Source organism: Amphiprion ocellaris, chromosome 2 (genome assembly GCF_022539595.1).
Source record: "Amphiprion ocellaris isolate individual 3 ecotype Okinawa chromosome 2, ASM2253959v1, whole genome shotgun sequence".
Lineage (NCBI taxonomy): Eukaryota > Metazoa > Chordata > Actinopteri > Pomacentridae > Amphiprion > Amphiprion ocellaris.
Genome location: NC_072767.1, coordinates 2,992,948 through 3,017,755, shown reverse-complemented (window position 1 = coordinate 3,017,755; position 24,808 = coordinate 2,992,948). Strand labels below are relative to the sequence as shown.

Sequence of the window (24,808 nt, the reverse complement as noted above, 5' to 3'; positions counted from 1 at the left end):
GCAGGAAGTCCTTTTTTTATTTAATTTCCAGTCCAGTCATCAGTGGAAATCAGAGAAGAGTAAATCTGAAGTACTCACTATTTTCACTGTTTCGACCCAGTTTATCAAAAAACAAAGCAAAGACTTCAGAAAAATATGCAATTACAAAACACAAGAAAAAGCAAAGCTACCTGCTTTGCCTCCTGGGCTGCAAGACTACCTCAAAAAACCCACAGTCTAAAGATCGACACAGGAGGAGGAAGAGAGAAAAAGATAGCAAAAAGGAGACTCCAAAACTCGAGTCGAGAATAGAAAAATAAAGCTTTCTCTCGCCTAAAGGTTGCTGTTTGCTTCATCACCACACTCTGCAGGCCGACTACGGCGAAGGACACGACCGGGGAACGTAAACTCTACTTGCAGGGGTTATATAGTTTCAATATGGCTTCTCAGTTATAGACACAGTAACACACAAAATGTACACAGACAAGATTTCGTGGAGACAAACTACCTGCTCAAAGCATGTTGGAAGTCTAGTGCTGCTCGAGTATCAGAAAAAAAGCGAGTGTTTGTGCTCCTGGATCAGCACTTTAATGGTTTGTTAAAGGGGCGTCTGCTTCGGTGTAAACTCCTTATGTTCTGTCTGACAAAAACCACGCTGCTCCTAAAATCATACTGTGTTTTAAAAGCTGGGGAGTTTTGGAGCCCTGAAGTGATTCTGTGGTGACTGTTGCAGGAGGTCAGGTTAAGGCAGCTGCGCAGCTCATTGTTTCTGTCCTTCGTGGTCCAGCGTCTGGGTTTTGGTGAGTGTTTGCAGGGAGTTGAGCCACACCGACAGTCCTGCAGCCTCGTGCACTACCGTTCAAAAGTTTGGCCGATTTCATGTTCTCCATGAAACTTCATGTGCCAACATAACGCCACAAGGGTTTTCTAATCATCAATTAGCCTTTCAACACCATTAGCTAACACAATGTAGCATTAGAACACAGGAGTGATGGTTGCTGGAAATGTTCCTCTGTATCCCTATGGAGATATTCCATTAAAAATCAGTTGTTTCCTGCAGGAGGTCCTCAGTTTACAACGTCCTCGACTTACGACATCCTCGACTTCCGTTGTTTTGCCGTTACATTGGAACTGATTACGGGCCAGTCCTCGGTTTAACGTACGTCAGAACTGGTTCAGGGGAACTAGTTGGCGAGTGGGGTGGATGAATACTGTATGTTCAGTCATCGTGCGGCGATATAAGACGGCTTTGTTTCCATTTACCGCCACACTGGATTATGCTGCGTCCACTAACATTATGGCTCCCAGCCTAAGTCGGACTTAGTTTACATTTTAGCCGGTATTTTCCACCCAGTTGTGTTTCAGTGTGAGGTAATGACTGTTTCTCATTACTGTAGTTGTACAAATATGTAAACTGATTGATATCGTGATGCAGTAACGGTTTTGTTTACATTTTCACCAGAGTTCCGACTTACGGTGAAAATCAACTTACGTCACATCGTATGAACGGAACTCTGATGTAAGTCGAGGACCTCCTGTAGTCATTTACCACATTAACAATGTCTAGACTATATTTGTGATTCATTTAATGTCATCTTCATTGAAAAAAAAACTGCTTTTCTTTCAAAAATAAGGACATTTCTGAGTGAGCCCAGACTTTTGAATGGTAGTGTATTTACTCTAGTACACAGTGATCGACCAGGCTTCACTCCAACAACACGAGTTACACAACAATACGCACCGCCGTCTCTGCTTCTAAACTGCTTTTGAAAGTCAGGGAGCAGATTTCCACCCTACACCAGAGCGTAATCAAACTGACCCCTCTCCAGCCCCTCCTTGTGGTCAGTCCAGGATGATGCGGGCATGCGGCTGTAGGGGTCCAGCAGGATCCTGAAGCACCTGACCAGCAGGAAGACCAGGAAGAGCATGAGGAGGCCTACGAAGGCCAAGGCGGTGCGCTGCTCGGCGTCCACCCCGACCAGCGCCAAAGGCGGACTGCTGCTGCCGCCGCCAGGGCCGCCGGGGAGGGAGGAGCTGGCCGGGGACAGCAGCAACTCATAGTCGAGTGTGGGCACATCGTTCATCCTCCACGGGGCCCTCAGACAGGGCTTACACACTGACTGGATGGTTGGTGTGTTGGGTGGAGGCGCAGAGAAGGAAGGGAAGGTGTTCATCGGGGTTATGGAGCAGGTGTGGCCTTACGATGAGCTAAGCAGCGCCGCGGAGCTTCACTTCACTGCAGAGAGCGGGTTTGTCTAAGAGGCGTGCATCGTGGTGACGACAGCTCTCCAACACACATTTTCCTCCGGTGGCCGATTTATTTCATCAAATCTAGGTCAATCGGAGTGACATGACCCAGAGAGGTGTAGCCTTAATCTGCTCTGACAAAGTGACAGACACACACACACACACACACACACACACACACACACACACACACACACACACACACACACACACACCTTTCAATTAATACTCTTCTGCGTGACACATTTCAGCAATAAAAAAAACCCTCTTTCTTATTTGAGTGGCCGACCCTCAGGCGGTAGGTAGTTTTTTTTATTTATCGGAGCCACTTTGCCACATCAGCTCTCATTCTCACTCTGAATCAGAGCAGACAGCTAACACACACACACACACACACACACACACACACACACACACACACACACACACACGCCGTCTCCGAACACTGTCAAGGTCAGTGTTCTCTGAGGGAGCTAATATTGTGCAGATGGACTTCTAGCACCCAGCGGTGCAGCCGTGTTAGTGTTTGTGTCACTGAACTGAGAGGCAAACACTATTTAAAGCATCTGCAGAGGCCAGCAAACCAGGTGTGTGTGTGTGTGTGTGTGTGTGTGTTTGCATGTGGCTAATTAGACGTGGAGGCGAGTCGATCGATGAACTCTGAATATAAAACAGTGAATAACCTTTTTTTTTCCCTGTTTGCCACCTGCTAAAATGCAAAGTTGTTCCTGTCGGAGCGTGATAAATGGGTCAGAGCTGTCAGACGCACAAATAAGTCTCTTCCGCCGTTTTTCAGTCGGGTTGATCGCTTCAAAAAACCGCCTCTCCTGACAAGCGGAGAAGCAAGAAGAAGTAGAAAAACGCCGTGAGAAGATGTGTCTGTCTGTCAGCTACGTTGGGTTGTCAGTCACGAGTGAAAAAGTGGCTTCATCTGAATGCAGGATCTGTTGGTGGGGCTGTTCCAGGAGTCTTCAGCAGATCTCAGCACGCTTAGTGTCCTCAGATGTTCCTGGTTAAAGCTGAGCCACCTGAAGGAAACAGAGACACCAGATTAGTGGCAAAATCCACCAAAAATACTACTAATAAAGCTGTAATTTGGAGATAATATTAAAAGGTGGTTCTTTCCTCTCAAATGAGCATTTCTGCAGCTTAAAGTGAATTTAAGTCAACTTGAAGTTTCCAGTTTTTTTCCAGCTTACATGAAATTTGAAGACGTCAGACGTGCAATGCTGAAGTAAAATTCCTTTAGTGTCATTGGACAGTTGAGCAAAATTTATTTAAACTACAGTAAGAAAATGTGCAAATACAAAATATAAACTTCTAGTAGAAAAAAATACTATTATGCAAGTGTATTTATTGGGCTAGCATATTTGCTTATTAGCTAACTTGGTGCATTGAGAACCATAAATACAGTGTAACTGATCTGGCACTACTGGATATTACACAGGCAGAATATAAATTAACAAGTATAGCTTAAACTATTTTCATTTACCACATTAACAATGTCTACACTGGATTTATCATTCATTTAATGTTATCTGCATTGGAAAACACTGCTTTTCTTTAGACAATAAGGGCATTTCTAATTGACCCCAGACTTTTAAACGGTAGTGTAACTTATAGTTTAGATTGCCTAAATTCCTCTGGATGTGGAAAGAACAGTATTCCACATGTTTTCATGAGTAGAAATACTTATAAAGACGTATTTTTATTGCACAGATTTGTCCGTAAGTTCTACATGATTCAAATCCTCTGCAAAACTTGAAAGTTTAAGTGTAGTAAGTTACTGTTTTTGTCTCCTGAAGGAAAGAAAATGGCAAAACATAGATAGCAGAGGGGAAAGACAAAGCTGCCTAAAATGAGCAACGAATGGCATAGTTACACCTCCATACTAAAATCTGGTGAGTCAGACTAATTTTTGCAGAAATTACGTCACAGCATCCTCACCAAAATGATTTTAATTGATTTAACCGTCGTGTCGTCCTGCGGGTCAAAATTGACCCGTTTTAAAGTTTGAAAATGTGGGAAAAAAATATATTTTCACAGTGAAACTTCTGATGTCCACATTTCAACATTTTTGGGAAATCTTTGAACATTTTTTGGTGGAAAAAAAGAAATGTTAAAAACATTTCTTAAGAACATTCACAAAAAAAGTTCCAAAAGTTATGTGAAAGTTCCTAAAGAAAATATTAGAAGTTTTACTGATATATCTGTAATCACTTTAGATATTTTTAGGATTTTTTTGGAAGATTTTTACTAATGTTTTGAAAATATTTACAAGAATTATCTTGCCAAATTTGGGGAATTTTTTTTAAAATAAAACTTTTAAGGGAAACTTTTAAGGAATTATTGGAATTTTCTTCTTGAAGGTTGTGCAAACTTTCAGAAAGTTAGGAAATTTTTTTTGCTGAATTTTTGGATTTTTTTCAGACAAGGAAACAATGTTTTTTGATGCCCGTAAATGAGGACAACAGGAGGGTTAAAGAAACTCAAACTCTCTCAGTGCCAGAGAGTTTCTTTTTTTTGACAGTGAGGTACAGTCAGACCATTCTACACTGATCGAGACAGTAATCCTTGCAGCAGTGTTCATTCTTCCTCCTCAACAGATCAAATTTTAAACTGCTCCATCTTCCTCTCCTTTCACCTCCTAATCCTCCTCTCCACACTCTCTGTTATCTCCACATCTCTCGGTATTGCATTTGTCCGAGCAAATAGCGCCGTCACTGCTCCTTTCAGATGGGCCAGCGGGTAAAAATGGTTTACGTATCGCGTTCCCCCAATGATTTGAAACCTGGTCTGCCACGGGAGATGTGATTTTAGATTATTAATGAGGCTCTAAAACACTTTGTCTTGCCCTCCTTCATGTGAGCAAATGAATGAAGGGGTCAACAAGTGAACAAACAGTGCGCTGTAACCGTGCACTGACGAACGGGGGCTGAGGTAATGCCGTATCAGTGTTTATAATCACGCATTCATTACTGCTAATGTGGCTGTAATGACACCATAATCAGCCTCCGAATTGAGTGTCATTACAGGGGATGCTGGTGCTGTTCTCCCCACAGATGGATAACGTCACTGCTACTTATTGAGCAGAGGCTCGTAATAAAATCGCACTGTTTGATGAAATAAGGAAGGAATGACTTCATCTTCCTGTTATTGGAAACCTTAGTGGAAAAAGTTGTGCAGAACTAGTTTGATTTTTGCATGGGGTGTAGGTTAAATTATGCCTATGAGCAACTTAGCCCAATTTAACCCTCCTGTTGTCTTCATTTACGGGCACCAAAAAATATTGCTTCCTTGTCTGAAAAAAATCCAAAACTTCAGCAAAAAAAATTCCCCAAATTTCTGAAAATTTGCAAAACATTCAGGAAGACAATTCCAATAATTCCTTAAAAATTTCCCTTAAAAGTTTCGTTGTAAAAATTAAAAAAAAAAAAAAATCCCCCAAATTTGGCAAGAAAATTCTTGTAAATATTTTCAAAAAATGAGTAAAAATCTTCAAAAAAAAATCCTAAAAATATCAGTGAAACTTCTAATATTTTCTTTAAGAACATTCACAAAAAAATCAACAAAATCCAGCGAATTTCGCTGGATTTTGGTTGATTTTTTTTAGGAAATATGAATGCATCCATATGCACTACCATTCAGAAGTTTGGGATCACTTAGAAATGTCCTTATTTTTGAAAGAAAAGCATTTTTTTTTCCAATGAAGTGGACATTAAATGAATGATAAATCCAGTGTAGACATTGTTAATGTGGTAAATGACTATTGTAGCTGGAAACAGCTGATTTTTAATGGAATATCTCCATAGAGGTACAGAGGAACATTTCCAGCAACCATCACTCCTGTGTTCTAATGCTACATTGTGTTAGCTAATGGTGTTGAAAGGCTCATTGATGGTTAGAAAACCCTTGTGCAGTTATGTTAGCACATGGATAAAAGTGGGAGTTTTCATGGAAAACATGAAATTATCTGGATGACCCCAGACTTCTGAACAGTAGTGTAGTTCCTGTTTGTATGGAGGGAGCATCATCACTATGCTGGAATAAAAAGAAAGAAGTGGCTCGGTGTGCGGCGACACAAACAGGAATGCAGGAGAACAGAAAACAGGAAGATGAAAAGGCATTTATGAAGATTGATAGAGCAGCTGAAGATGGATGAGCGGAGCAGCAGTTCCTGCAGTGATCAGGCAGCAGAACAGAGGAGAGACCAGAGGTTTGCTGGCACCAACCAGACCGACTCTCCTCTGCATGACCATGGCAAAATGCCTTTTCCATACGCTCCTCGTCTCTCTGTCTCGCTCAGTTCAAAGGTTTTCTATCTGCCACTTCATCAGCCAGATCTCCCGGTGCACCGGCTGGCAGCAGGACGACACACCTGGGAGGTGGCGCTCACACTGGGAATGAATGTGCACTTCAGTGTGTCTACAGAATAGAGCCGCTGCAGACGTGAAGCCAATTCCAGATTCTCTGACTGATGTGAAGAGCAAAGAAAAAAAAACAAAATAGGTCAGAAAACCTTGGAACTGTTTTCAAAGACACAACAACAACAGACAATGTTACATATCTGCAGCTGCACGTCCCTTTCACACTGTTCTGGAGTGACTTTCAGATACAAAACTCAACTAAAATCTGGAGCTTTTTCTGTGTTCTGTTGTGCAGCAGTTTGTCAGTGTTCTATTACGTTCTTGGCCAATGGAATTAAGAATAATGCCAGATTTGCCAATTTGTCTTGAGGTTCAAGATAAGTCAGCAGGTGTAGCTCGATGGTAAGAAGTCAGGTTGGGGCAGAACCAGGTAGATCCAAAGAGCCAGAAGTCCTTAAATCAAAGTAAGTATTTCTATCCAGATTGACCATGCAAAAGCAGAACTGTGAAAATGTTCTTTCTGTATCAAGCAGGGAAAAAAAGGTATAGCATGATGTGTTTGCGGGGCTGCACAGTGGCTTGGTGGTTAGCACTGTCGCCTTGCAGCTAGAAGATCTCCAGTTCGTGTCCCGGCCTTCCCAGGAGTTTTCTGCATGGAGTTCCATATTCTCCCTGTGTCTGGTTTCCTCCCACCCTCCTGTTCAGGTTAATCTGTATCTCTTAATTGTCCGTAGGTGTGAGTGTTTTTCTGTTTATGTAGTCCTGTGATAAGACTGTTACCTGTCCAGGTGTCTCCTGCCTTCACCCTCAGTCAGCTGATAGACTCCAGCCCCCCATGACACTAATGAGGATTAAGCTATGGATGGATGGATGGATGGATGGATGGATGGACGGACGGACGGATGGAAGGATGGATGGATGGATGGATGATGTGTTTAAGTTAGTTTGCCTAAGGCTGGACAGGGTTGCTGTAAAAGTCATGATATGAGGCCAAAATGGTATTTGAAAGTCAGTAATCACAGGAGCTTCAGTAGAAATCAACTGGACTTCTCTTGTAGGTTCTTGAAGACGTTTCACCTCTCAGAACGTCTTCGAGAACCTCCAGTTGATTTCTGCTGAAGCTCCTGTGATTACCATGACCTGGATGATTGAGAATCTACACAGACAAAAAGTCAGTAATAAAAAAGCCATGAATAGATACTTTACAACATCTTTGAGGAATGCTGAACTTTATCTCCATTAAACGAAAAACTGCTTACTGGAAAGTCATGCAGCAGCACCGTTTAGCTGAAACATTTTGCCTATTTGCAGAAAGTAGTGTCCATGGCATGCACACACCTGTTTTCCAGGATTTTCTTCAATATTTTAGCATCATTTTCACACTCGGAAACCCGACGACCACATAAACGGTGGAGGGTAACTAAGGTGGACTATATGGGCGAAGGGATTTCAAATGCAAACTGGTAAATTCATTTTCTCTTGTCCGGAAAAGCAGAAGTGAAACTTATTTCATGAATTCGCGTTAAACCAGTATCTGGCTGCTGCTAATTTCCCACCATGGTGTGCCAGATTGTGGAAATGGGTTGCAGCGTTAAAGAATTGATTTCGGAATAAATATTGTCAATTACAATGTTGAAACATGTTCTAAAAGCTGAAAATGCAACTTTTTAGCAACTGTCGCTGTCTCCTGCAATTTCAGCGCAGCAAATAAGCTTAAAACATCGCAACTTACATCGCAATTTTTTAGAAAAGCTGCAGCGAATTCAGGCATTTTAGGGATCAACAATCTGGAAAAACACCGTGAAACCATGGAGGGACTGCTTTTTATTAAGCAGTAAGAGACTCTACCTGGTGGCACAATCTGGTGCTACAGCTGATCATAGAATAGAATAGAATAGAATAGAATAGAATAGAATAGAATAGAATAGAATAGAATGGCTTTATTGTCATCATACATGGCATGACGAAAATATAGTCTGACCCGCATGACCTTCATCTTCTGCTGTATCGGTTGAATATTATCAGTAATCATTTGGTCAACAGTTAATCATTAACGTCCCGCTACATGGAGTGGAAGTGGAGCTGAGGTGGGCCATTATCTACAAAAGTATTAAGATAAACCTTTACTAATCCAACAGTGGACAAATTTGCAGAGTCATAGTAGCAAATATAGTAAAAAATAAATAAATAAATAAACCAAAATATTCTAAAAATAAACCAAAATAGTATAAGTAAATAATAAATACTCGTTCTTGAAATAACAGTTTTGCACTTATCAGTGGTATTGGATGGCTTTTTTCATTTAATATTGCACGGGTTATTTATGTTGCACCTCATATTGTAATATTGTCAATATAAGATGAATAGAATAACCTAAATCAGCTAAATATTTAATGCCAGCTGCAGGATTGTTTTCTTTAATCTCCAAAGAAGGTCTGTCACCAAACTCTTCCCACAACAGATGGTCAGTGTTGAGGGAAAAAGCTCCTAACATATAAACACAAAGAGAAAGCAGCCTGATCCTGCTGTGGAACTGTTCACTACCCACTCATTCATTCATTCATTCATTCATTTATTCAAACACACACATGCAGCTTCCTTCACTTCATCCTGTACTGAAGCACTGCAGATGTTCAGAAACATACTTGAATCACAAGTGGGAGCTTTAACAGCTGATGAAACCCACACACTGAAAGGTACAAACAAAACCTCCTCATCTGATCCACCCTGTCATTATTTAGTGCATTATCTCCCACTAACTAAATGATGAACAGGCTGCTGGAGAGAAATGCTGAGAGGTTTTTTTTAAAAAAGCATTTATTTTATTTGAAGATGGAAATTTATCATAAAGTGCAGGAGGTAAACCATTACATCTACCAACAGTATACTGATTTATTTAAGCAGCGAATTGGACTCATGAATAGAATTGAGTGTAACACATATTATACACACTGTAAATCATTTAAAGTAGATGCAGCTCCCTGCTGCCTTAAAATGATTAATTAGTTCAAAGTATGTGTTGTGAAACTGTGAAACTAACTCAGTTAAACTCATTTAATCTGAGAAAACAAGTTCAATAAACTCAAGATATTAAGTTTAAGCAGCTAGTTAGATGCGTTTTCGTTTTACGTGTTTTAAGACCAAAGAGTTTCTCCTTCATGTAACTTTGAGAACTTAAAGCTGCAGCTGTTGAAGACATTTTTGAGGAGAATAAGTGAAAAAATAATCTGTGAAATCAGTGTAATTCACAGTAAAAAATATTATAATTTTACAGGTGAAGAGACTGAATTCAATACTAACCTTTGTCATGATTAGATGTATTTTGATTATTATGGAAAGAAACAAGAAGAACTTAATTTAACAAAGATGGACAGCAAGTTTCCACCATATCTGTTCTATCAAACTACAAAAAACAATCCTGTCCTGACAGCAAAACTGTGTCTTTGTGAAACTTTATCTTGTAAACAAATAGTGACTCAGATTTAAATCATAGCTCCTCATCTGTAGTAGCAATTACACACTGGCCCAATAGAAATATGCATAAAAACTTTATTAAAATTATCCATCAGAAATGATCCAAGGACCAACTGATTACATTTTGGGGGTGTTTCTGAGTCCCATCAATTCCCGCCGCCCGCTACATATTTAGGTCACATGATTCGGTATCTGTAAATAACGTACACATGCAGAACACACACCTGTGCTCAGCGTAGGGTCATTTTTACTAAAGATTTCATCCGTTGAAAATGATACAACAACTGAGCAGCCTTGGCGGAGGACTGCACTCTGAGTCCTTTTGTTGTTAAAAATGGAACTTGGGCTGTCACTTGCACTGTGTTTTCTGCCTTGCAACAAGCCCTGGTTGAGTCGGTGGCCTGAGAGTTCAGTCCTGGGCTCCTGTAGTGTGTGAATAAGTCATTGGGAGGGAGAAGGAGGACAGACAGAGATTGCTCAGCTTATTTTCCTCTTCGTTAAGTCTCGCTCCCACCATCGCCCTCCATCAGCTTCACGCACACAACACATGCACACGCTGTCAGCCTGGCCTCGCATTAGTCCTCGCCCACCTCATTTCTCCTGCAGGACGCTTCCTCAAAGCACCGCCGGGACCCCGAGGTGAAGGCGAGCGAGGCGGCCGCTCGTCAGTCTTCATCCAAAAGCCCTTAAACGGACGTCTCCTCGTTGCACACATACCACAGGACGCTCATACATATTCAAAAACACACAACGGCCACACAGCAGCAGCAGCAGCAGCAGCAGCAGCAGCAGCAGCAGCAGCAGCAGCTCAGCGAGGCGAAGGGAAGCTTGGCGCATACAGTAAGACTGTATAGACGGAGAGGAACATTTACACCGCTGTCATCGCCTCTTCACGGAGACATTCGTCAGGATAATGTTGACAGAACTCATCAGGGTAAATGAAATGAAGAGAGCTGAAAATAATTTAGTTACCTCTCGGGTGACCAGGGTGTCACCTTTTCCCTCCTCCACCTCACACACTCTCAAACCACCTCCTGGATCAGCGGTTTACACTCTCCAGTCTGCAGCACAATCAAGTTCAACTACTGTGACTTCAGAGTGAGGCTGAAAACTTTTAGGATAATCGATATTCTTTGCAATTTGCCCAATGCACTGTTTCAAATAACAATCTAAAAACTCGCTCCCAGTGTTGTAGTAATTACCGCCCTCATCTGCAGCTACTCTCGGCCTCAAAACAGCATTTTCAGCTCATCGTTCAGCCACTTTTCTGTTTGTGTTCCCTCTCACAGTTTCATGAGGTGGCTGTTTACGGCACAAAAACGGCACAAAAACTCCCAAAGAAACACCGAACGATACTTGGTCGGCAGCAAATAGCAGACAGACACAGTTACTGGTGGACACAGCGGAGCATCTAGCGACAAAGCAGTCAGACATTTTTCACTGGAAAAGCAGACACTAAAAGCAGAGATGATGTCAAGGATAGGCCAGCGTCAGGTTTATGGCTGTGAGTCAGCACCTCAGAGTCTGAGGCAATGGTTTGGTGGAATGTTCCGTCTGGTTGGTGGATGATTTGCTGCCCCAAACCAAGGAGTCCAAGTATCTCAGGATCTTGTGCACAAGTGATGAATTGGTGTTGCTAATACAGAAGGTGTACGGGACTGATAAATCCGATAAATTTAATATTTTAGTATTTTATCTCAAACTTTGATCCTATAGCTTGTTATCCTCTTTTCCTTGGTTTAATTATTTTATAAAATTTTGTTCTCTTTTGCAAACTGATGCCTGACTTTTACCACATGCGGCACTTTGGCCAGTTCTGGTTGCTTTTTATGTGCTATATAAATAAATTTGACTCCATTCGTCAGTTTAATGGGCATAAAAGAGTTTTTTCTTGCAGTCTAAAGTTTGATCTTCAGGAAATTAAGTAGAAAAAAAACAAGATTAAGGGTTATTTCTAAAACCAATATGACACAGTCTACCCCACATGGTCTTAGTAATTGCTTTGCTTGCTGTTTAGCTCTTCATAGGTTTCTATCTGCCCCTCAAACACCCACAATCACACAAATTTCACACCCAAACCTCAGGGTGATTATTTTAAAAGGAGGTCCACGGACCACAGCTTGGAGACGTTCAGCCTCTGCAGGGTTCAGACGGCCTTGATTTGTCATTATTTATAGCCCTCAGTAAAGCCACTCTCTAAAAGTAATTAGACTTTTGAAACAAAGAGAAAGGCAGAAAAGAGCAGCGGAGAGCAAGTGGCGAGATCCATAGAGAGAGAGAGACGGTTTCCAGTCTCGGCCTCGGCCTGCTGGGAATTGAATTAACCCTTTCAATTTGCTGCTTATAAAGATAAAGTGGGCCTGGGGGAAAAGGCAAAGGTGCTGTGGTGGGTTTCCCCATCACCATCAGAGGTAGAGTTGTTTATGAAGCAAACCTGCAGCATGAAGAGGATAGAAATGCACACAAGCATGGGAGGTGCTGGTGATACACTGGAAAAAAATGCCCCTCCCAAAACAAGAAATAAAAAACTTATTTCAAGCAACTTTTACCTTGAAATAAGTGAAAATAAATCTGCCAATAGAACAAGTGCAAAATGGCTTGGTAAGATTTCTTGAAATAAGATATGATATTTAGAATATTGAGATCTTAAAATTAGCTGGGAAACTTATTTGAAGCTCTATTTTACCAGGATTGTCAAGCTTAGGTGTCTTTAGCCAGACATGCTAAAAAAAAAAAAGCAGTTTTTCACTCAAAAATAGATTTGCGCTTTCATGTAACCTCCTAATTTGAGATGTATTAATCCTCCTGTTGTCTCCATTTATGGGCACCAAAAATATTGTTTCCTTGTCCTGAAAAATACAAAATTCAGCAAAAAAAAATTCCCCAAGTTTCTGAAAATTTGCAAAACCTCCAGGAAGAAAATTCCAATAATTCTTTAAAAGTTTCCATTGAAAGTTTTATTTTAAAAAATCCCCCAAATTTGGCAAGAATATTCTTGTAAATATTTTCAAAAAAGGCGTAAAAATCTTCCAAAAAATCCTAGAAATATCAAAAGTGATTCCATATATATCAGTAAAACTTCTAATATTTTCTTTAAGAACATTCACAAAGAAATCAACCAAAATCCAGCAAATTTCGCTGGATTTTGGTTGATTTTTTTGTGAATATTCTTAAGAAACATTTTTAATATTTATTTTTTTCCACCAAAAAATGTTCAAAGATTTCCCAAATATGTTGAAAATGTGGACATCAGAAGTTTCACTGTGAAAATGTTTTTTTCTTCACATTTTCAAACTTTAAAACAGGTCAATTCTGACCCGCAGGACAACACGAGGGTTAAACTTATTTTGAATTTTCTTGTAAAATTCAACTCAAAACAAGATCATTTCCAGATTGTTTGACTTAACAAGATATTTAAGATGCATTGTCTTAAAACAAGTCCCTCCATCTGCTGAAATGTCTCTTGTTAAATGAATTTATCTTAAATCAAGTGGAATGAGACATTTTGACTAAAAATAAAACAAATAGACTTGGTCAGATTTTGAGTTTTTGCAGTGTAACGTATCGATGCCATCCATCATGAAGCCGTATTGATATGTTTGATTTTCCTTCGGCAGTGATACGTGTGTGTTTGTGTCGGTTCGTTTGTCACCTTGCAGGGTGTCTGCAGTCGGCTAATGAGGACGACAGGGACCAGCTCACCTTGAGCTGTGTACAACAACAAAACAAACCTTATCTGACTTCAACACGTGTGTCGTTTCACCTGCACGTCACGCTGGGCACAGGTGATTCCTCGATCCGCACACGGAGTCACAGACCCAAACACGAGCATCTTCCTGGTATTTTTAGCACCTGCGAGAGACAAAGTGTCCGTGGAGTGGTTTCTCTTTACACTTGGCAAGCATCGGCTCCTCAGATAGACGTCATAATTAGCCTGGCAGACCGTCAGCAGCTACACTAATGGTGATAAAGTTGGGCGGTGAAATATTCTGCAGCTTGAACAGACACTCGGATAAAGAAGAAAAAAGTGTGTATTTGTGCGTGAGATTTAAAGACACTGAGGGAGAGAGGGGCAGGAGGGCGTCCTGTTCTTTTACTGAGTGTACATGCAAATGAGAATTCAGCGCCGCGAGAGGAAAAGCATTCAAGACTGCTGACCTTTTAAAACAAAAGGCGACACAACAGAGAGGGCAACATGCATTCATACTGAGGAAACCTCCCAGAGCCTGTCAGAAACACACTGCTCACTCCTCAGCAGTTTGAAGGATTAAAAAAAACTTGTGTCGTAGTGAACCGAGAGAAATGAAGGAGGGATGGAGATGCAGAAGGGAAACACAAATGGAGCTGTGCACAGATGAAGGAGCAAAAAAAAGGGTGGAAAAACAAGCTGTGGTGATTCTCAGCAGCAGCTATGCAGCTGAACAATTCCATCTTCAGAGCTGCCCACAATCTATCATTTTATCAGCAGCCCAGATGAACACCAGGTCTATTTTCTCTATCAGCATATTTAGGGCTTCTCAAGGTCACCTCTGCATCAATAGTGAAAGGATTCAATATTCCAGGGTTCGGTTTGTATGAGACGAGCTTTCTGTTTTACTTAAACACAGTGAGGTTTGATTTACAGCTGAAATCTGCCCTGCTGCTGCTGCTGCTGCTGCTTGGTGCTGAACCGCACGTTTCTCCAAGAGAAAAAAGAAAAAAACGCCAAGTGGGATCAGATCTGGAGACGTCAGGGAGCTCCCATCTATTTAGTCTCTCCTGGATGTTTGTGTCACGCTCCCTGACAGCCCAAAGCTCCGGTGAGTCCGACTGTCACCTGGGAAACCGTCTGACGGAGTCGGTCCTGAAGGAACCCGACTGGATGCTGATCAGAACCATCAAAACTTGAAAATGCATTTTTGAAATTGTCAAAAGCAGTTTGTACAGACGGATGCGATAGATGGAACATTCATAGCACCCACTGAGACACAGAGGATGGATTTATGAACCAAAACATTACGTTCAAAGCCTAATTTATGTTCTCCACAGCATCCCATCCTTCTTCATTATTTTTGTACAATTCTTTGGTTATTGTACTGAGCTATTTTAGCTTTTATAGACTATTCAGAGTCAAAATCTTCTAAAAAAAAATAGATAAAATAAAAACATTCAATGTCTTTGTGGACTTAAAACTTTTAGCAAGGACTCAGAGTTGAGTAGGAGTGAGTGCATAAAGTTCTAAAATAAATATTCAATTTCAATTTTATTTATATATAAATATAGCACTGTGAGTTGCTGTGCAGGATATGTTGAATATGATACATTTTTTATGTACACTACTATATATGAATGTGTAAATGTTCAGATTTTATCAACTAATATTGTCTGGTATAAGAATTATTTTTCAGATTTTTGGGCAAATCACTGTGAAGACTCCACACCACCACAAATTTATTATTTTTATGTTATTATTTTACTATTCTACTTTTTATAAATTGCTTCTCAATCAATATCCTCTTTAAAATGACAGAAATACAACATAAATTATCTATTTGGAGCTCAAATTTTTAGCAAGGACGCAGAGTTGTGTAGGAGTGAGTATACAAAGTTCTAAAATAAATATAGTACTGCGAGTTACTGTGCAACATATGGTGCAAGACTATACGGTATGTGCATGTATAAATGTTCAGATCTTATTGACTAATATTGGCCAATTAACCCTCCTGTTGTCCTCATTTCCGGGCACCAAAAAATATTGTTTCCTTGTCTGAAAAAAAATCCAAAAATTGAGCAAAAACATTCTTCAAGTTTCTGAAAATTTGCAAAACCTTCAGGAAGAAAATTCCAATAATTCCTTAAAAGCTTCCCTTAAAAGTTTTTTTTTTTTTAAACCCCAAATTTAGCAAGAAAATTCCACCACTTGACTCCACACCACCATGTACTGAGTTGCGACTCTGCTACATGTGCTGCAGATCGTGTTGAAAAAAAATGATTTTCCTTCATTATTTTAGTTTTTACAGATGTTTCAGAATCAAAATCCTCTTTAAAAAGACTCTGACACGTGCTGCAGACAGTGTTGACTGGACTGGGTTTTTTGTTAGTTTTTTAAAATTTTACTTAGTTATTTTTGCTTTTATAGATGTTTTGAATCAAAATCCTCAACAACATACAATGTGTACGAGGAGTTCAAACCTTCAACACAGAATTGTGTAGGAGTGAGTTCACAAGGTTCTAAAATAAATATCGTACTTCAAGTTACTGTGCAGCATACAGTAGATCGAGTACACAGTAGGTGCAGTAGATACAGTAGCATAGTAGATGTTTTATATACAGTATAATACATGCAATGCACAATATCCAACAAATATATCAGTTGGCTGATTTTACCAACAAATACTGAGATGTAACAGATGCTGTCTGATTGTTTTCAGAACATATTGCAGAAAAAGATGAATGCAGTAAATGGTGTAATCACACAGGTTGTCCAGCAAAGCGGCTCCAACTTTATTCTTACTACTATTTGCAGCACATGTAGCAGAGTCGCAGATGATGGTGCAGAGTCAAGCAGTGTCTTTAGGGTGAGTAGCTATGTAGTTTGTGGAATACATTGTAAGAAAATTTGTAAAATACAACCTTAGATTTTTCCTTTTTTAATATAACTCTAACATATCAATAAAAAATGTCTCAGATGTTTTGATTTTGGAGCTTTTACTCCCTGAATCTGGCATCAGCACCAGGCCCAAAATTCCATTTTCAGTCCAAAAACTCTAATATCTATAATAAATTCGTTGTATTTCATGATGAACACACAGGTAAAAATGGTTACAGGGGGTTTATAAGCGAATGTTTTTTTAAATGTTAGTGTTATAAACTACTGTTCTTGAAGTGTTGGGAAGATATTTGTTCTGCATTATTTGGGACATGTAGATGTAGACTATAATTTCCTATATTGTGGGGGAAACTTGAGAAGAGACATCATTAAGATCTTTTGTTCAGTGAAAAAACATCTAAATTAGTCATCTCTGCAGAGAAAAATAACTGAATTTCTTACTGCCCACATAAGTTTTTATAATTCTGGTAAAGTCTCCAATATCCTGCCTTGGATAAAGGTCAAGAAATGCAAAGATATTCTTGCTGAAGAGAAGAAAACCAAAAGGAAAATTGTTGAAGTTTATAGGCTTATATATTGCTCTTTATAGTTACTTTCATGAACATTTTCCAACTCTAATAAAATATTAAAGATGTTAATCTAAAGTTTTGCCTTTTGTTTGGCATCATTCACAGACTTCGCCATACAAATGTGTCATTTACAGGAAAAAGGTTTGTAGTTATTCTAAACCTATTCTAGACCTAAAAATACAGTTCAAAGAAAATATTAGCAGCTATAAAGACATCACCACTGACTGAACTTTCTTTCAACAAGTCATGGCTCTTTTAGCTATAAATGTGGTTTTTAAAGCCTCGGGGAGTAAAGAGAGTCCTGACAAACATTTGTCGCTTCCAGCCAACCTGCCTCCCTGATGCCGGACCGATGACAGGCAGCAGAAGAACCTGAATCTCCCTCCTGTTCACCACCAGCAAACCTTCGATCAGCCCGAAAATCCCCCCTGCTCCACCAGTCAGTGTGAATAAATGTCAGTCTGATCATATCCACCTCCATTTTATATTTAATTCACAAATCACAGACATGAAATATTCACACAGTGATGAGCATGAAGGGATCACAGGTCATACAAGTGGACTTTTCTATGATAATTCAGAAATAAACTAGAAAAGCACTCAGAGAGCGCAGTCCTCCTCCAAGGCTGCTCAGTTGTTGTATCATTTCCGATGGAGGAAATTTTTTAAAAATTCATGGCTCCAGACTATAACCGCATCACAATTATCCAGACTATGAACGCATCACGCATAATTACTCCACCACGGAACGCGGCGGAATTATGTGAAGATCAGTATTGGTCTGTCTGTCTGTCTGTCTGTGTGCAACATTACTCAAAAACAGACTAATGGATTTGGATGAAATTTCCAGGGAAGGTCAGAAATGACACAAGGACCAAGTGATTAGATTTTGGCAGTGATGCAGCTTATAGTCTGGATCCACAGATTTGTTAAAGATTTCTGTATCATTGCCAGATAGCTGCACGGCGTCACTGTAACCATGACAACAAGTGAACGCTACGTCAGCTGCCTGCTGACGATCACATCATTGTGATCCTACTACAAATCCACCGCTGAGGACTTATCAAGACTTATCCGTCGGAAATGATCCAAGGAATGAGCAGCCTTGGCGGAGTACTGCGCTGTCGGATACCTAATCTTTTAACTGAAATATGTCCGCGTGAATTGATGCAGGCAGCTGACATAGTGTTCACTTGTTGTCATGGTTACAGTGACGCCGTGCCGCTATCTGGCAGTGATGCAGAAATCTTTAACTAATCCCTGGATCCAGACTATAAGCCGCATCACTGCCAAAATCTAATCAGGTGGTTCTTGTATCATTTCTGACCTTCCCTGAAAATTTCACCCAAATCTGTTATTGAGTAATGTTGCTGACAGACAGACAGACAGACACCGAGAGAGAGACAGACAGACAGACAGACAGACCAATGCCGATCGTCACATAACCTCCACCTTAGCGGAGTAACAACGAGCACGAGGCGTGGAAGCTGTTACATTTGGAAAAACCTCCCAGTCGCTGTCAAGGCAACGATCATGGCAACCAGTGGCCTGGTGCTGAGGAGAGAAGCAGCAGACTCAGATGGATGATGAGGAAGGAGAGGAGTGAGCACAGGCAGAAGCTAAGTGAAAACATAGCCAGAAAAAGGACAGAAGTGGGGAAGAAAAGTGGCAAGTGGAATGCTAATCCCTGTGATTCACGTCTGCATTCAGACAGAGCAGAGGTCTGCAGAGGGCCGGCCGGCATCAATCAGTCACATGTGGAGGTAAGAGGAAGGGAAGGAAAAATCAGGGAGGTGAGAGAATGGCAAAGAAGAAGAAGAAAAACCGAGATGAGATTTGGGCTGGATGGAAGTGGGAGGTGTGTGTATGTGAGGTTCACTATGGAGATGTCAGCACTCTTAAAGTCAGAAGACAGCACTTTCCTTCCATCAGCAGCCGTTCTGTCAGGTCCACTGGGACAGAATGGAGCTGGTGCCAGCCAGTCAACCAGCCCACCCTGAAGGCCGTAGAAATTCCATGGCCTGCCCACACAAACCCAGGTGGAAGGAGTCAGCATTAAAACAAAAAAAGTCAAGAACTTCCTGGTAGATGGTAAAAGCAAACGACATGAGTGACAGGATGTAAAACAGCGCCGGTATCACAATGTTAAAGTACAGTCAGAGGTGGGTAGAGTAGCCAAAAATTGTACTCAAGTAAGAGTAACGTTACTTCAAAATAATATCCCTCAAGTAGAAGTAAAAAGTAGTCATCCAAAAAATTACTCAAGTAAGAGTAAAAAAGTATTTGGTGAAAAGACTACTCAAGTACTGAATAACTGTTTGATTGTAATGTCCGATTTATTTTTTTTTAGAAATGATGTGATCAGAGAGACAAAAATGTAAAATAATGTGCAAATTCTGGTATGTCTAAATAATAACATAAAAAAAGCAAAAATAACATCTTTAGAAAATGACAAGTTAAGGCACAAGAAACACAAATTTCCAAATCTCAGTTTTTCACAACGTAAAGCTTTTGAAACAGATACCTGCAGTAAGGGAACGTTTTTATGTTTGAACAGTGCAAACTACTTCCAGTGACAGATCTACAGCATGCTCATAGACTGTATGTGCATCCTGTATTCCCCCCCGCTGTATCATGCAGACCTATCAACCCTGACGTCACGCTTCACTTCACCCGTGTTAGTAAACAGAAGACAAAAGCCGAGGATATCCATGCTAATGCTATGCTAATGTTGTCGGACTCCGAAGCAAGATAAAATTTCCCGAAAATGCCGCCATTTTTTTCATTCCCCATCTGCGATGTGTGTAGAGTTTGTGCCACTATACCGCTACAGTTCGTACGAGGTGACTGCAGGGCGACATCTGGTGAAACGGAGTCACGTGATTATTGCTGCTTCATCTGATTGGTGAAACACAATCATGTGGTAGATCCACTGGGGGCATCTCTCCAGCAAAATAAAGCATAACTAATGTGGTAAATAAAAAAGTAACGAGTCGAGTGTAGCCCAGTGTAACGGACTAAGAGCAGCGTTTCTTCTTTACAGATCTACTCAAGTAAAACGTATGGCAGAGTAAGACTACTCTCAAAAGTAATTTTTTTTCAAAAAGTTACTCAAGTGAATGTAACGGAGTAAATGTAACTCGTTACTACCCACCTCTGAGTACAGTATCAAATCCGGTCCACCTTTAAAGAAGAAAGAGCTTTAAATATTCAACAACGGCGAAGTGCTGATTCAGACAGTGAGGCTGAAATAACGCTGCTCAGCAGGGTGCTGCTGGCCGCTCTGATCCCCAGAGACAAAAGAAAACACCAGTTGAAGTTCTGAGCACGGATTAAACACGGCAGGAAAGTCAAAGACTCGGACGGATCACCTTGAGCTGATTACAGAGGAGTCCTAAAGGCCAAACACATCTGGAAGCTTTCCATACATGAGATACGTAACATTGCTGCTTCATCAGTCTGCCATTCAGAAAGAGGTCCCTTTAATGTTCCTCTGGGCTTCATTCAGTAAACACCACATATTTAACAATCACACAAGATTAGACAGAACAAATGATTTATAACATAACAAACTAAAGACTGAATCTAAACAGCAACTGTCCAATAACTAGCAGATGAATGACTGTAAGACTCATGTGGGATTATAATGAATAAACTACTACTTTAACCCTCCTGTTGTCAGTGAAATTCACTGGATTTTGGTTGATTTTTTGTTAATGTTCTCAAGAAACATTGTTAACATTTCTTTTTCCACCAAAAAATGTTCAAAGATTTCCCAAAAATGTTGAAAATGTGGACATCAGAACAAACTTTTTTGGCACACAATTGATGTCTTTTTCTTTCTGTGATGTTTTTGGACCAACATTGGTGCTGAAATGTACCAGAAAGTCTTCTCTAGATTGCTTCACACAACTCAAAGTACTGTCCTGTCTGCATGCCTTTACGTTAATATGACTGGTTGTAGTTCAGGGTTAAAATATCAATATTACTCGGTCAGACCTACTAGGACTGCTGTCAGGATTTTTTACAGAAAAGTAAGCAAGGAGAACATTCAGACATGAAGCCGACACGTTCAGATGCCATCAGATCAACAGAAAGCAGTCTGAAAGGAACGAGAAAGATGTTTCCAGAGGAGGAAACACATTTGAGCTGGGAGTTGTTTTGGTGTTTTGGGGTCTGAGGTGGAGCAGAGACCATGAATCCCGGGTTCAGTGTCGGCTGCCAAAGGCTGATAGATTATGGAGGTTAATGAATATTTGATGGCCGATCTTCAGCAGGAAATCAAAACCGCTACGTCTTAGGAGATCGCCTCGCTCTTACTTGTCAGGGTTAAAGACCCTCAGCGACTTCGCTACATCTCCCCTCAGCTGACACAGAAATCATTTTCACCACAGAGCTTCTACCTCCCTGCTGGTTTTCTGAGAGAGGCGGCAAATGGGATGTTTCTGACCCCCGCGTGGCTCATAAGATGCAGCCAGATTGAATCACGCTCAGGGTGGCATCATGGAATAACACAGGCATCACAGGTGAGTTCTTGTTCTGCGGCTCCACGTGAAAAAGTCCTTTCAGAAGTGAATCATACTTCAGCATGAAATTTAAATTTGCAGAATGATGCAGCAAAGACACCTGAGTGACTTCAGCTCCTCGTTCAGCCGCTGACTGAACGATGCAATAAAGCAGCACCTTGGTGGGCAATAGAGAGGAAATGATAGAAGATATGAAAGCTAATGACAGGTTGGTGGTGACACGGTGAGAAGCTGATTTCCTAATGTGCTCTGTGTAATACTGGATATCCTGACTGCAGAGTGAGGAGGGCTTATGGGTAAACCCACCCGGTTTTCTCTTTCCGTTCCATCTCTCCTCTCATTACAGCTCATTACATGATGACACCATCAGCTTCCTGCCAGTCAGCATTTCCACTCTTGCTGTGTTTATGAGAACCGGTAAGCTGAGAATGGTCAATAAAGTAAAGTAGCCACGGTCCACATGACCCAAACATACAGTTTTCCCTTTTTATCCTCCCTGAATCCATGAAATATGACGCTGCACAGTCTCATATCTGTTATCTGGGACCCAAAACTAAGTTCTGTAAAATATCGGGGTTAAATTTAGAGAGTTTCAGGTTTTCAGACCTGCGAATTTTTCTATTTTCACCCTTAAAAAAACATTTTATGTTTCAATATCTCCAGATATGTAACTCCCACAGCCATTAGTTTTCATACTCACTGTCATTTCAAATGTCTCAGCCAAAAAAAGCCTCATATCTTTATTCACTTTCAACATGAAGACAACATGGAAGCAGTTTGTAACTTTGCTCATATAACGACAATATATGAACCCTTATGTACACCATTCTGACATGTCAGAATAGTAAAAAAATGGAACCTTGTCTTGCCAAATTTGCAGAATATCAAAATCTACTGATGTTAGACTCTCAAATGTTGGCAAAATGTTGACCAATGACTGTATTGTTGGTAGGAAATATGGATATATCCGTATATATACACTTAAAGGAACTTTCTTGGGCCCAAATACCAAAACATTGCATATTTTTTCCATTTTTAAGGATCAGAATTTAAAAATGTGATAATTTCTTCATCTGGGAGTCAAAAATGGTTGGGAATGTCTGCATTTAAACTCTATTTCTGTACATATAACAACAATATATGAACCCTTATGCACACTGGTTTTTGAGTCCACATCACTATTCTGACATGTCAGAATAGTAAAAAACTGGAACCTTGTCTTGCCCAACTTGCCAAATATCAAATTCTGTTGTTATTCAAAGCCTCAAAAATTGTTGAAATGTAGACCGAAGACTGCATTTTTGGTAGGAAATGTGAATACATCCATATATATACACCTACAGGAACGTTCTTGGGCACCAATACCATCCTCATTTGAAATATTTTGCATATGTTTTTTTTTTTTTTTTCATTTTTAAGGACCAGTACTAAAAAATTGCATACTTTGCTTCATCTGGGAGCCAAAATGGTTGGGAACCTCTGCATTTAAACTATATTTTTGCACACATAATGACAATCTATATACTCCTACACTAGTTTTTGTGTTCTACGTCAACATTTTGTCAAAATAGCAAAAAATACAACCTTGTACCACCCTTGTTGGATCATTTTTTGCAAATTTTTTCCATTTTCAAGAACCAGTAATGAAAACGGTGGCCTCTGCTGGAGCCATTCAATCATTCAGATCTGCTGGAAGCTACGCTGTCCGTGTCCTCACCAAATTTCATGCCTGTGGGAGTTCTATTTCTGGAGATACTGAACTCTTAAAGTATCTTCACAGGCAGGGAGAATAGAAAAAATCCAGGTCTGAAATCCTCAAAGTTCAGCCAAAATATTTTACAGAACTTAGTTTTGGGACCCAAATAGCAAAAAAAGTAAACTCTAAAGAAAATCTAAGATGATCCAAGCCCAAATGCTCAGTATATTCTTAGTTTTTAAATCATCACTGGAGCTATCTGATACTATTGTACATGTTTCTACTCTCTGAAATATTCAAACACAACCCAAGATGTTGTGTTTTTGGAGACAGCAATTCATCCGATGGAAAAAAAACTGCAGATTTTTTCACACATTTCTGCCAAGATTAGCCTGAAATATTTGACATTTTTGCGTTCAAACTCTGCAGGTTTTAAGAACAGTGGGATGTTGTAACGATGGGACACTACTTGTTAGGCAAAAAACAACATTTTAGCAAAGAGCATCAAGAATTCAACACAAAAACCGATGAAGTCTTTGAAAACTAAAACTCAGCCTTGTTGAAGCGACACCTGAGAGAGTTGAGCGTGTCTCTGCTTTGAGTATTTTCTTACCTTCTAATCTGAAAGCTGGTCTCAGAGCAGTCCTCTGCTCAGCGACCATCACATTCCAGATACTAAAAACTTAGATTACTCATTACAGCTAACAAGCTGGCCTAAATTATTCAGCAGTTGTCACTGTAACGTGAGACAATACGGATGGAAGAAGCCCGGACGGCTGCATCCAGAGCCTGGCACAGATTTCAGGTGGATAATAAGGTGTAGGACGGGCCACTGGATCACATTACACCAAAACTGCTGCGAGTCGATCACAGATAAGAGTGCAAACAGGACGTTTTTCCTATCAGCAAACCCCAAAGAGCAAATGAAACTCCACATGCACCATGAGGGGAAATGAGGTTTTTGCTCTGAGTGACGGCTCTAAATGAAATTAACCTGCGAGCTGTTTAGGATCTCTGCATCTTTGCTGTCCTAATGACCTGAGGGGGGCTCTGAGGGGGAAATAAAAGAAATAAAGAAAGAAAAATGGCCCATCTCAGCGTGATATTTCAATTCATATTTCCTGGAGGTGCTTTGCTCGGAGCTAAAAAGGTTGGAGAAGAATTCTGTCTTTGAGGACAGTCATAGTAATTTCATGCTACATTGGTCCGTGGAGTGGTGAAATATACGTTTCTATTGTAGTTTCAGATAAATTCAGGTCTGATAGAATGTCAGTCCATTTAGTGGCATGACTGCTGCTTGTTTTACAGATTTATTTCAATAACAACAGTAAAAGATGAAATAATTATGCCAAATTTGTTAA

General features: G+C 40.2%; 1 protein-coding gene across 4 annotated transcripts in view; it reads right to left on the bottom strand.

Annotated features, from left to right (window-relative positions):
* LOC111584310 (cortexin-1-like) overlaps positions 1-24,808 on the bottom strand; it is a 25,329-nt gene continuing 521 nt past the window's right edge. The window contains exons 2-3 of one of the 4 annotated variants that reach the window (XM_035958698.2): positions 13,831-13,919; positions 1-3,254 (exon numbers count right to left, since the gene is read on the bottom strand). In XM_035958698.2, the coding sequence (XP_035814591.1) occupies positions 1,773-2,153 (381 nt within the window). In that variant the 5' untranslated portion in view covers positions 2,154-3,254; positions 13,831-13,919 and the 3' untranslated portion in view covers positions 1-1,772. The remainder of the gene's footprint in view (positions 3,255-13,830; positions 13,920-24,808) is intronic. The other 3 variants (XM_055017550.1, XM_055017549.1, XM_035958697.2) reach the window with 3 other exon arrangements.